The 14368-nt window shown below is 37.4% G+C and overlaps 2 protein-coding genes across 2 annotated transcripts in view; one reads left to right on the top strand and one right to left on the bottom strand.

The window, feature by feature from the left end:
- The window catches only part of cdk18 (cyclin dependent kinase 18), a 548438-nt gene that overhangs the window by 191188 nt on the left and 342882 nt on the right, over positions 1–14368 (top strand). The gene's annotated exons all lie outside the window — the stretch shown is intronic.
- Positions 433–10705, bottom strand: si:ch211-117k10.3 (Krueppel-like factor 15). Its single transcript, XM_007251405.4, has 3 exons — positions 10554–10705; positions 7181–8236; positions 433–5673 (listed from the first exon to the last, which is right to left on the bottom strand). Exons 2-3 carry the CDS (start codon positions 8143–8145, stop codon positions 5505–5507), a joined length of 1134 nt encoding a protein of 377 aa, XP_007251467.3. The 5' UTR covers positions 8146–8236; positions 10554–10705; the 3' UTR covers positions 433–5504.

Here is a 14368-nt window from a genome sequence, read left to right as displayed (position 1 = left end):
CCCTGTTTTAACAGAACATCCAACCTACAGTAACCTCCGAATTCCCAACCTGCCAGTTACACTCAGACACGCCTTCCAAACCCTCTCCAGCTCTCAAAAATCAACCACAGAGAGCCAGACATTCCTGTCGTACAGGCGCTCCAGCTTCAATAAGCCACGCTAAGATTCCTTTCCCACATGCTTTACAGCCACATTACTGATCCAGCAGTTTGGAAAGACCAGCAAATAACAGAAAAACACAGAAATAGACAAAACCCAACACAGGCTTGTAAACAGGGGACTGTATTTTACATTCTGAACTGCAGTTAGCTTATGCCAGTCATCTCAGATCACTTACAAAACCTGTTCATCCATGAAACAACCCCAGCGCTGTGTAAAAGACAGATTTGCAATGGCTTAAGATTAATCCAAAACAACATCATGGATGCCAAGTTAGCTTCTCAGCCAATTGTTTCTTATTGTTTTATTGTTGTACATAGGAAAATAGCATTTTTTTGTTTCTCAGTTATTCAAAAATATAACCTACACGTCTCCAGCTATACAGTCGAGCAGCTACATTGGATTGCTTTGAAAAAGGAAAAGTATTAATATGTTAATGAATTTCCTGTTAAGGCAGATGACAGGAGGGCTGGGGTATGGATGGGGGTGGGGTTTTGGAGATCAATCTCTTTACAGCACACTTCTCTTCCAAAAAAAAACAAGAGAACACGTAGGGGAAAAACACTGAAACATTGTCAACCAATCAAAAGAATCAGGAGACCAAAATAAGCACCTTTACATTAGTGGGCTTTTTTCAAACACAGCCTGTTCCACACTGTGAAACATTTTTTTTCTATGTAATATCCAGGTTACCATGTAACAGGTGAGTGTGATTACTATGTAACAGTTTAATCTGGTTACCAAGTAACAGATGAATTCATTTACCATGTAACAGGTGAATCCGGTTACTATGTAACAGGTGAATTTGGTTACAATGTAACGTTAATATAATTACAATGTAACAGATGAATTCAGTTACTATGTTACAAATTGATCCTGTTATTATGTTACTATGTAAAAGATTAATTCATTCATAGTTACTATCTAACAGATGAATCAAGTTACTATGTAACAGGTTAATCTGGTTACCATGTAACAGATGAATTCAGTTACCAAGTAACATGCAAATTCAATTACTATGTAACAGGTTAATCTGGTTACTATCTAACAGATGAATCAAGTTACTATGTAACAAGTTAATCTGGTTACCATGTAACAGATGAATTCAGTTACCAAGTAACATGCAAATTCAATTACTATGTAACAGGTTAATCTGAATTCAGTTACTAAGAAATATCCACATTCAATGACCATAATATGAATTCTGTTATTATGTAACAGGTTAACCTGGTTACTACGTAACAACTGAATTCAGTTACCAAGTAAATTCAAATGCAATTCTTATTAATATGTAACTGGTTAAGCCAGTTACTATGTAACAGATGAATTCAGTTACTATGTAACAACGGAAATCAGTTACCAAGTAACATGCAAAATCAATTACTTTGTAACAGATTAAGCTGGTTACCATGTAACAGGAAAAATCAGTTACAAAGTAACATGTGAATTCAGTTACTGTGTAACAGGTTAAGCCGGTTGCTACATAACAGGTGAGGTTTGCGGTCAAAACAGGAAGGGAATGGCAATTATTCATGATTATTACCAATAGCGTTCTTATACAAATCCACAGAAAGACTGAATTGTCAAAAATAAAAGAACAATTTAAGGGCCGTCGTTCATGAAGCTTCTCAGAGTAGGAACGCTGATCTAGGGTCTTGTTAATAAGAGCTAATTCTGATTCTAAGTCACGTCAGAAGTTTGTACTTTTGGAGATCGGACGTATAACAATAATTACTTACTAACAGCATTTTTAGTCAGTTTAGCTCAGAGTCTTTCTGCTCTTTTTTTTAAAAATAATTTTCACCCACTCTTCACTTCTAAGTGCTTCTAGTTCTGCAATATTTTTAGACTGCTCCCACCCACAGGTTTTGAATGATGTTAAAGTCAGGCGACTGTGAAGGTCGTTCTAAAAGCCTGTGCTGCTTGTAGATCATTCTTTATGAGAAAAAGGACAGAAGGTCAGAAGGTTCATAAAACTTGTTGAAATTCTTCCTTAAATTGTTGGTACTTCAAATGCATTAAGTACAACAGTGTGTAGATGTAACTGTTTTATATAGCACCAGAGGGCAGACCATAGAACACTGACCATAAAGAACATCTGAGCTGACCTAATGTAAACATGACCTGTGTTCTGAATTGCTCCCTATTACAGAAATAGTGCACTATATGGTTACTTTGTGGCTATATGGCCCCAGAATTGCACATTTAATTAGCAGGTCAAGCTGCTTCAGCATCAGCAGCCGGAGCCCGAGAGAGCACAATTAACCATGCTCCCACTGGCTGGGTCCTAGTGATGTAAGATTTACTATCAGCTCAATTTTCTGACCAAGAACTGAAAATCATATGAAAAACTTGCATCAAATATTGAAAAAAAGAAACAGGTTTTCATCTATTTTTTTTTTATTTTCTAGCTTCATTTCTGGCTTTCTCAAACAGTATTTATAAAATTATTAAATATGTATCTTCTCTTGAAGCAAATATCTGATGGGTCGGTGTATGTAGTATCCAAATGATAATCATTAAATGTAAAATCAGAAAATGAAAAAGGGAAAAACTTTTTTCTCTTTGATTTTGCAGTTTGAATGAGACCCTTTTTTCCCCACATTTGAAGCCAATTAACAAAGGCAAGGCAATTCAGGGCACACTAAAGCAGTAAAATTCTACTTTTAATTTTAACGTTTACAATATAAAATATGTATAATATACACAATATACAATAAAAAAAAAACCAAAAGATTTTCTGCCATTTTTTTTTGACAGTTGTTTAGAGATACAAGACACAGCCAGACACTGCATTAAATTATTATCATCCTACTGCATTAATGTGCCGTGAATTGCCTTAAAATTGTCCTGGTGAGTGGGTGGTTGGGTAGGTGGGTTAACCCCTAGAATCTTATATTTATTATCTATTCATTGATCCCACAGGGTTCAATTTTGGGTCTCCTTTTGTTAAAGGAGATAACTGGTATGAAATGGACTCTGGTTGAAGTAAAACCTCATAATGAGTACCATGCGGTTACCTCGTGTTTACCCCTGACCCCCCCTCCCCCCTTCTCAGGCAGCAGCACTCACACAAACACAGAGACAGAGCTGTGCATCGTGATGATGATGCTTAAACGATATATAGTGCAGCCCTAATATAAAACATGTCTACAAGCAGGGTCTAAGGTGTTAACTGGTTCTGCTAATTTGGGTGAATAAATAAAAAGTAAAAAGTTAGCTGCACAGGGTGCTTTTTTTCATATTTACACCTCCAAAAATCAAAATCTTCAAAATACTTTTGTTGGTTATGATGGTGAATTTTGTACTGTGACGTCTCTTAATAAGCAACAAATAAGCAAGAAATCGAATCCTAGATCAGTACGCCTACTCTCTGAGAAGCTTTATGAATATGAGCCCAGTTACATATTCAAAAAACACATAAAGCATAAAGGCAAGATGGCAGAAAACTTCCAGAAAGAAAACAAAACAAAAAAAAAGGGAGTACAGGTGTAGAAATCATTCAGCTGGATAAACTTTCATTCTTTAACCAGCGCTGTGACTTTCTGAATGAATGAGCCGTTTCCCCTCCCCAGTGAAGAAAACTCACTGACAGTCACCCGGATAAAGAAGAGATGGCGAGTAACAGTCTCTGATGATTCATTACTCTTTCACACAGCGACCCATAGCTTCATATCGACGAGACAATCAACAATCAGCTGCCCCCTTCTGAATCAGGACATTACGGCAGTAGGCTGTCCTCCTGAACGTAGCTTATTGAGTGAAGTGCACCATGTATTCATTGTTAATGCATTGATCAGAAGCAAAAGCACACTATGATAATGTAAGGAAGCAGCTTTTCTTTTCAAAGGAAACGATACTTTACATGGAGAAAGAACAAAACTGCTCCTAGCTTATAGGTCTGTATTACAGTACGTGTATATACGTATATATATATTTATACGATGATGACGACGATGATGATAATGATGATGAGCAACTTTGTCCATAAACATAGTGAAGTCACTCACCCAAAGTCCCAGAGATAACAAACGTATGTATGTATGTAAGGGAGCTCTGGTTTGGCATAGCCTCTCTCGACCGAGTGAGAGAGAGATGTGTATATACTTATATTGTATATACATATTTAACGAGGCACAGGAGAAAAGTTGGAAGATACTCAACGTGAGAATATCTTCTGGTTCAATCAGGGATGTGATTGGGCCAAGAAAACGTCCTTTACAGATTAGTAGCATTTTCGTAGGTACTTCCTACTTCAGTACAAAACAAAAAAAGAAAATGAGAGAAATATGAATATGAATATGTAAATAATATGTAGAGTAATACATAGGTGTAACGACAATCACACTGGACTTTGTCTTGATTGAACTGTTCAGAGGGCGGTACTCCGCAGAGTACACTAAGTGCTATAAAACTGATACTATTCCACGACAGTCGAGATATTTTTGCATTTTAATTGCATTATTTTGCATTAAAAGCTCACGTTATATGAGTGCATATTGCCACAATCTAAAAAGGCGGGGGATCTTCATCTTGGCTTCACCATGAAACAACATGATAGTCTATTAATAATTATTATTATTATTATTATTATTATTATTATTATTTTCTACATTGGTCTTTATTTATTATTATTTACGGCAGTCTTGAGACTATAATCGCCCTATAATCGCTTAACCTTAATTCAGCTCATGTCTGTGCTACCTCCTGCCCAAACCATTAACTTGAGACTTGACTTGATAATAAACTACTAATACTACTTACTATACATACTATTCCCGTCTGAACAGACTTACTTAAGGGAATACTCGCAAAATACAGACATTTAGCACCCAAATGTAGCACTTAATCTCTCCAAATCTTTAATTTTGCATTGGATTGCCTTCAAAACCCTCCTAATCTCTTCTTTTTTGTGAAATTAAGTGAAAAGTCAATACAAAAACAAATCTCAAACCTCAGCTGACCTACATTAGCTTCCATAACAAAACCTCCCGCAACTTTCACCCCCGCTGAACGGAGAACGGAGCAATTAGCTAAGCTTCAGCTGGGCCTGGGCCTGAGCCTAGCGGATCACCAGAAATCTGCTTTGAGCTGAACAATCACATCCCTGAGATTCGACTTAGCTTAGTGTAGCACCAAGAAAAGCAAACATCTGGATAAACTATAAAATGAAAAAAAAAAAGGAGGCGGGAAAAAAGGTAAGGGAAGACTGCAGTCAGTTTAGATCTTCTAACTCTCTGCTTGTTAGCCAGTTAGCCTGTTAGCCTCCGAGCTCCAGGTCTGCTGTGGGTGGGTGAGTTGGTGTGTAAGTGTGGGTAGGGGTGGGGTCAGGAGGTCCTGGCGCTTCAGAAGTTGGTTCTGATTAGTCTGCTGGTGCGCGGGCTCCTGTGCACCTTGGTGTGTTTGGATAAGTGGTCGCTCCTGGCGAATTTCTTGTCGCACATGGTGCACTCGTAAGGCTTGACTCCGGAGTGAGAGCGACGGTGGCGGGACAATTCATCAGACCGCGAGAACCTGCAGCAGCAGATCAAAACACGATAAAAGACATAAGAATTCTAATAAAACATAGCAACATAGCACAAAAACAAGGAAATATGTGTTTTATATATTTGGTATTCCTTTGTAGTAACAATGCTAATTGGCAATGAATCTTATATTGTAGGAAAGCCTGTTAAATTCCAATTTGTAACAGCATCGGATTGTGGCAGCACCTGAGCGGCAGCACTTGTGAGCATGAGCTCTGCCACAGTGGCCACTGTAGCACTGTAGGTGTGTGCTCAAAGAATCTGCATCATGCCACGTTTGACTGATCTGGATACAACCCATGCGACAGTGCTTCAACTTCAAGCTGGTGTTCCGCAAAACCAAGTTACATTGGCATTCTTCGAAGTACCAGCTCTAAGTTGAAGGCCAAGTTCCATATAACAGGGGATGTCAAAACCTTAGGGCTGCAACGATTAATCATTTAAATTAATTTAAAACAAAGCGTTAAAATAGTCATCACTACATTTCTAAAATTCTCTCACTAAATTGTCCTAGAGCCTGCTAGAGTAGTTAAACAAGCTGTTTCCCATTCTTAGTAAATGTGCAGCTCAGGGAAAATTTAAGAGACAATCTAAAAATGATGAGTTTCTCTGATTTTGTCATATTAAAAACCTTTAGAACATAATCAAAAGAAAGATAGATGATCACAAGCCATCAAACCAAGCTGAACTGCTTGAATTTGTGCAACAGGATTAAAGGCATATAGTTATCCAAAAGCAGTGTGTAAGACTGCTGGAGGAGAACATGATGCCAAGATACATGAAAACTGTGATTACAAACCAGGATTATTCCACCAAATATTGATTTCTGAACTCTTAAAACTTTATAATATGAACTTGTTTTCTTTGCATTATTTGAGGTCTGAAAGCTCTGAATCTTTTTTTTTTTATTTTAGCCATTTCTCATTTCCGTTTATAGAACAAAAGAATATGTTCATTTTACTCAAATATATACCTATACATACCAAAATCAGAGAAACTTATTCAGAAACTGAAGTGGTCTACATTTTTTCCAGAGCTGTACATCTCACTCACATTTACCAAACAAGGAAGCCTGAACCTCCAAGCCCCCCAAGGGAACATATAATTTTTCTGTCATTTAAAACCTTGTTAGTCCATTTTTGATAAATGCAATTTATTCTAATAACTGTGCAAATAAACATGTAATTACTATATAACGTCTATTTTCTGGGGTTAGCTCCAGGCTACAGGCCGATAATATTCACCTCTATATGGCAAAAAAGCTAGTGCTTAGCGCAGTCAGCGGCTAATGCTAATACTGCTCCATTCGGTTCTGGAGAGTGGATTTACTGCTTCTTACAACCTGACTGGAATAAAAATCATACATACGGCACATTGGATTATAAGGAGCATTGACGATTTTTAGGAAAATGAAAGGATTTTATGTGCGAAAAATACGGTACATTTTACATGTAGGGTGAGCTGGAGTGCAATAAAAACGTTAAAAAGAACTTCACCTCCAGCCGCAGTCCGGCCAGCTGCACAAATATGGCTTCTCGCCCGTGTGTCTGCGGAAGTGGGCCTTCAGGTGGCTGCTTTTGGTGTACATCTTCTCGCACCCTGGATGAGAGCATTTGTGCACCCGCAGAGTCTCTGTGGAGGGTCTGGGTGGGCGTGGAGGGATGGCTTTGACCAAGCTGGTGCCCGTTATGCCGACTGCCCGCACTGTGATTGGAAAAGGGGCGATCTTCACGTACTTTGGATCTTGGCCTCCTGCTTCACCCACGATAGGCAGGAGGGTTGCAGAGGGCACCTGTGGTGAAAGCAGCGTGATGTTCTGCCCGCCCTGGACGCCCAGCACCAGGTGTGCCACCCGCAGCCCGTTGGCTGGCCCAACTTGGGGGTTGGGTTGGGGAAGGGGATCGCTGAGCTGCACAGGCTGGATCTGCAGCACCAGCGGAGCACCAACCAGCACCGGAGTGGAGCTAGCAGCAACAGCAGCGTTATCATTCTGGCCTGCAGGAGGCACTGTGGAAGACTTAGCTGCTTCAGTATTAATATTATTGCTCTGATCACTTTTAAAAGATGGCTGCTCTTTAGAAACAACCTCCACGGACTGCTCCTCGGGGGTCATCTGACCCTCTTGGACCAGCTCCATCTTCTCCATCAGGAACTCCTCGATGTCCTCAAGAGTCGGAGAGAAGGTGCTAGAAACGTGAGAGATGAAATCCGGCAGCCTGGGAAGCTGTGCCGCTCCCAGATCCTCCTCCCCGCCAATCGCGGAGTTAAAATCTTCCTCCTCCTCTTCCTCCCCCGTGCTGCAGCCAAGGTAAGTGCCAGCGTCTCCCATTTCCGGGCTGGAGCAGGAGGCCGAACTGCTCCCTTCACTGCCCCCAACGTCCATGAAAGGCAAGGAGGCCATCACCTGGTCCCCAAGTGAATCATTAGCAGTGGTCACTGCTTTATCACTTATAGAGACCATTTGTTGCTTTCCAGTTTAAAAAAAAATTTTTAATGGTCGGTTGAGGAAGTGTGGGAAAAATGGATCACCAAAAGGCCACAAGCTGATTCCACTGGAAAAGAATGAAAGAGGGACAAAAAGGGGAAATTAAAACATGAAAAGCTTAGAGATTAATGATTTTAATCACATTTGACCATATATAACAAATACCTGATGTTAAAAGTGATATATTTTACTAACAACTCATTAAGAACATTTTTAAAAAAGTTAGGGCGGGGGAAAGAAAGGCTGGAAATGTAGGTGGGTAGTAAAAGCTGGGTATAAAAATAGCATAAAATATAATTCTAGAGACGCAGAGTCTCTCAAAAGCAGCAAAGATGAGCAGAGCTCCACCAATATCAGAAAAATGTTACTCAACATAAAATTGCAAAGAATTGATATATCCCCCCCAATCTATAGTACATAATACCATCAAATGATTTGGAGAATCTGGAGTAATCTCTGTGCACAATGGACAAGACAGACAGACGATCAATACTGGATGCTGGTGATCTTCAGGCCCTCAGGCAACACTGCATTAAAAACAGGCTGTACTGAGTTTGTACTGGAAATCACTGCATGGCCTCAAGAACACTTCCAGAACTCATTTCTGTCTGTGAACACAGTTCATTAGGCCGTAATCCACAAATGCAAGGCAACACCATCCAGAAAATCTGCTGTCTTCTCTGTAACAAAACTTTTTCTTAATATGCAACAATCTGAGCTGATCTGGTTTTCCATTTTGCCTCAGTTTTAATGAGCTTTGCAGAACACTTTTACATTTATTTACATTTTACACAGTGTCCCAACTTGATTAGAATTAGGGTTGTACATAGTAAAGATAACATTTTAAAAGCCACAAATCTGGGCAGTAAGCATATTAGAATAATTACAAAGTGACAATAATGCAAAACATAATTGTAACTTTTCCAAATCTCTACTACAGTCCAGCATGATTTATAGTTATCAGACCTGGATAATCAATACTTCATCAAGATTCTGAATTCTGAATTAAATTTGCTGGCTGGGAGTACTAAAGAAAAATCTGAAACTAATGTTAATAAATCTTTTTTTATGTTAAAGTTCATTTTTGGTGAAATTATTAATAGCACTTATGTTATGAATTATTTTCATTAGCACATTATTAAATAGTTTTAAATGTTTATTACAGCTCAGTACCTGTAAACCCGTTTTTTGCAGTAAAGATGGTACATTCAAAGTTGAAAGATTGTTCGCTTAAATATTGAAAGTATATAAATATAGAAAATATATTAATGACATTTTTATTTATTTATAAACTTTTTTTGATGTTTTACTTAAATTAAATTCAAAAGACGACTAAACACAAATTAAGAGACCGCCTCAGTTTCCTAAATCAGTTTCTCTGATTTTGCTATTTATAGGTTTATGTTTGAGTAAAATGAACATTGTTGTTTTATTCTAAAAACTACAGACAACATTTCTCCCAAATTGCAAATACAAATTTTGTCATTTAGAGCATTTATTTGCAGAAAACGAGAAATGGCTGAAATACCAAATAAAGATGCAGAACTTTTAGACCTCAAATAATGCAAAGAAAACAATCATATTAATAATGTTTTCAGAGTTCAGAAATTAATATTTGGTGGAATAATACTGTTTTTTAATCACAGTTTTTTTATGCATCTTGGCATGTTCTCCTCCTCCACCAGTCTTACACACTGCTTTTGAATAACTTTATGCCTTTACTCCTGGTGCAAAAATTCAAGCAGTTCAGCTTGGTTTAATGGCTTGTGATCATCCATCTTCTTCTTGATTATATTCCAGAGGTTTACAATTTGGAAGAAATAAAGAAACTCATCATTTTTAAGTGGTCTCTTGTTTATTTTCCAGAGCTGTATATTTTATTCACCTGACCATGAAATAAAGTAGAATTATTGTGCAAAACACACACACACATCAGTTTTCAGCACTTAAACACTACTTAAAATCATTGAGGCATGGTATTAAATCAGATTATTAAAGTAAACTGGAGTTATTTAGGCTCACAGTGCAGCTGGGTAACTTTGCTGAGTTTGGTAGCTCGCCTGTACAGTACAGCAGCTACACTAGCTAACGTGGTTGCCTTGTTATTGAAAAGTGCGTCAACACTGAGGATCAGCAGCGGGCCTGCGCACATCTGCTACCTGCTCCCCCCAGGACCCCCGAGTTCCCCGAGTTCTGGGTGTTTTAGCTTCTCCCCAGCGCAGAGCTCCACGTGTCTCGTGGCAGAGCACATGTGAGGTAAATAAAGCTGGATCTGCCCCGCTCTGCCCGAGTCCTGCAGCACAGGGTCACCCACAGCCTGCCCTCTCCAGGCGGCGCCCCGCCGCGCAGAACTCCGCCAAACACGCCCGATCACACCCCCATACCTGCGGCCCGAGCCCGGCCCAGCTCCCCGCGGGCGGATGCGCGGTCAGCGCGGCTCCCCGCGGCTCTTTCTCCGTGTTATTGTCCGGGACAGCGCGCTGCTCGTCTCGGCTCCATGTTGGCGTTTTCTCGGAGGCCCCGTCACATGACGCGCATTGCAATGCACGCCAAGGCAGGGATCCGATTCGCGCGCGCGGATTGGCTGCCCGCGCGGAGGCTCGACCAAAAAGCGCAGCTCTGATTGGCTGAGCCTCGCGGTGGCTGAATTATTTACGCTGAGCGCCCGCCCCTCCCACCCTTGGGAGAAAAGCGCCACATGGAGAGACACAGAGCGGAGCAACAAAAGCAGCTTTCTGAGCCAAACAGCTCCTTTACCCGGACTTTACTGCCCAGCCCTCCGCCTGTAAACACCGTCCACCCCGCTACACCCTCCCATCAGACATTTACTAACTTTATACTAATATTACAAACATAAATCCGTCCTGTAGAGAGGAATTCAACAGCCCAACACATACATACATATACACACGCACACTCATACACATATATACACATATATACGTATATACACAGCCATACACACATATACACACAGTGCAACTAACTACCAAGCTGTAGTGGTGCTCGGAAGTTTGTAAACCACTTAGCTGTGATTAAAATCCAGTGCTATTCTCATTTTCTGCAAATAAATGCTCTAAATGACACTATTTTTATTTGGAATTTGGGGGAAATGTCGTAGTTTCTAAAATAAAACAACAATGTTACTCAAATATATAATACTTACTAATGGCACAATCAGAGAAACTGATTCAGAAACTGAAGTCCAGAGCTTTATATATCATTAAAAATGATGTGTACCAAAAAATATTTGCCGTATCTTTGTGTTAACATGCTTTACTTGCCTTTACTGGCCTAATGCTTGATGGAGTTATTTACTTCTAATAGGGCAATATATATATATATATATATATTAAAGTAACCCCAGATGAGTGACTGAATTATATGTCACCTCTAGTGGTTTCACTTGTGATTTTCTTTCTTTAATAGTAAAAGTAGACCAAACTGTGAATGCACATGCACACATTTGCCTACAGATGGCAGTAAAACAAAACTGGCAACCCAGGCCTAGACTGACAGAGTACCACCTTTGGTATCAAACTAACACTATTACTATAAGATCCATACCGTATACTCATCTTTATTGTGTGGGTTTCTCCAATTGGTACACAAAATATTAACATACTAACCCACTTTGTACTAACAGAAACTGAAAACCCTTACAAAAAAGCCTTTTATTTAAGTGCAATATTAGTACAGGTCTTTTAAACTAAAAGTTAAACAAAGGATCCAGATTTATGTACTTTATATACTTTATTTATATATTAAAAATACATTAATAATATGCTTTCATCAAATGTTTGCAAGTAAACTTTGATTATACTTTTTTAAAGAGTACAATATAGCGTATTATGAAGTACACTTTTAGCTTAATGTAGTTTAATACGCATACTTAGTATACTTTTTTGGTAAGGGGAATGAAGCATTTTACATTTTTTTAATGTATTTCTTGTCCTCCCTTTTATTATTTCTTTTATATATGGTAAAAAAAAAAGTATTGCATTTTGTATATCTTGCTAGTACTGCAACAATAGTGAGATAAATGGCGTCTCTCCAGCCACCTGCTCACCTATTTGCAATTAACTGCTGCATCATTGTCTGCAATTTGTAATTTAAATATTTTTGTTTTCATACTTACCTTGTATGGTCTGGACTTTTGAATGGTTCAGTTTGAGTCCGACCCAAAGAAAAGTATTGCTTTTATGTCCAGGATAAGTGAATACGATCTTTTGACAGCAACTTTCTTCCCTAATTCACAAAGTGTCAATACAATCACAATAAGAGCCAAAGAAACCCAAAACCATCAAATTTAATTGATAACATTATACATTACAGTGTTTTTATCTTTTTATCTTTGGTGAAAAACACAGTGGCCAGACCCACTCTAACATTTACAACCACAACCACAACAGGACCAGATACAGAATAGTCCAGCATGTGACAGATGACAAAATAAATAACTTACTAATAAATAAATGTGAAATGCATTAAAACCTTATAGATTAATAAAACAATTATACTTAAAATTCTGAATCAAAGCTAACTCCATCAAGTCTGTACAAACAATAAATAACAGTTATGTTAACATCTTAAGTATGCTCTGATAAGTCATTAATACATTATTTCCAGTGAATTTTTACCCCAAAATATGGGCTGGTGTTCTCTGCAAAGTGGTTTCCAGTGTAGTTTCAGACTTACCCTGATGTACTGACCCATAATCAGCTAATCAGCCATCTGAATCCCCATTAACAATCTTTTATAGCACAAGTGGGCAGTTGGCCAACACCCAGGTAATATAAAATATGAATTTTGCTTATAATATGGTAAATTTGATAAATATTATACACTATATTTCCAAAAGTACAGTATCTGCTCACCTGCATTGCTTTTGCAAATAAACTTAGTGATTTTAAACAAAGTGTGTTAAACAAACCAGAATATGTTTCATATTTTATATTCTTCAAAGTAGGGACCTTTTCCTTTTCACATCTTGGCTGGATTTTCTCAGTCAGCTTTATGAGGTAGAGACAGCTAAAATGGCTTTCAGTTAACAGCTGTGCTGAACTTGTCAAGAGTTAATAACTTCAATTTATCCATATTATGGCTAAATAAAAAAAATCTTTAAAACAAATTAAGGTCAGTCAGCCACAAAAAAAATTGTATTTTGATGAAACTGGCTCTCATCAGGAAAAGGAAGACAAATGAGTATTTTGGTTTGTTTAACACTTTTAAGTTACTACATGATTCCTTATGTGTTCATTCATACCCTAGTGAAAAAAAGTAGATTAAAGTATACCAAACACTATTATGCTATAGTGCACTAAAGTGTTCTTGTAGCCACATTATTAATCAGTATATTTAAAGAGAGCTAAAATGGATTTTTTTTGTACTTATTATACTTTAATTGTATAAAAATAGTACAAAAGTCTTACTTAAATTGTGCTTATACATTAGCATTTAAAAATACTACTTCATGAATGTGACCCCATATTTTAAATATGCAAACAGTATTAGAGTATTACAACTGTACCAATATTATAAACTGAGTATATTAAAAATATACTAAGAATTGAGTGCAAATATGCTTCTTGTTCTTGTACACTTCTAGTATACTTCATTGGGTATACAAATATATTTTGATATACTGTACTACAATTTTTAGCCTGTTACATATTTACTTAACATTTTTATTTGACATTTAAATGTGTTATTTAACACTGTATCCTATAATTTACTTCTACTTATATTTTCCTAATTATAATTACAGAGCATTTAAATACACTTTAACTGTTATAATAATGTAATACTTACATATATATTTTTTTTAATTTACCAATGTAGTAATTTAATTTACATGATACATTGTACTTTAAGTGAACTACTGTAACAGTTGTTTTTAACACACTTTGCTAAAAATGTATGTAAAAAGTATATTTGAAAATATGTATTTTAGAAGTATGTTAAATTACATTAAACTAAAAGTGCACTTTAGTGTAGTTTATTTATTTAAAATACACTATATTGTACTTTTTAAAAAGTATGATCAAATTTTACTTTCAAACATTTGATGAAAGCATAATATTAATGCACCTTTAATGTATTTTAAGTAAGTACATAAATCTGGGAGTATATTTACAGCATACTTAGACATTTCCCAATATGTTTTAAGTGCAATTAAGTATATATATATATATATATA

Source organism: Astyanax mexicanus, chromosome 24 (genome assembly GCF_023375975.1).
Source record: "Astyanax mexicanus isolate ESR-SI-001 chromosome 24, AstMex3_surface, whole genome shotgun sequence".
Lineage (NCBI taxonomy): Eukaryota > Metazoa > Chordata > Actinopteri > Characiformes > Acestrorhamphidae > Astyanax > Astyanax mexicanus.
The sequence above is the reverse complement of the archived record's forward strand: the minus strand, read 5'-3'. Positions and strand labels throughout refer to the sequence as shown.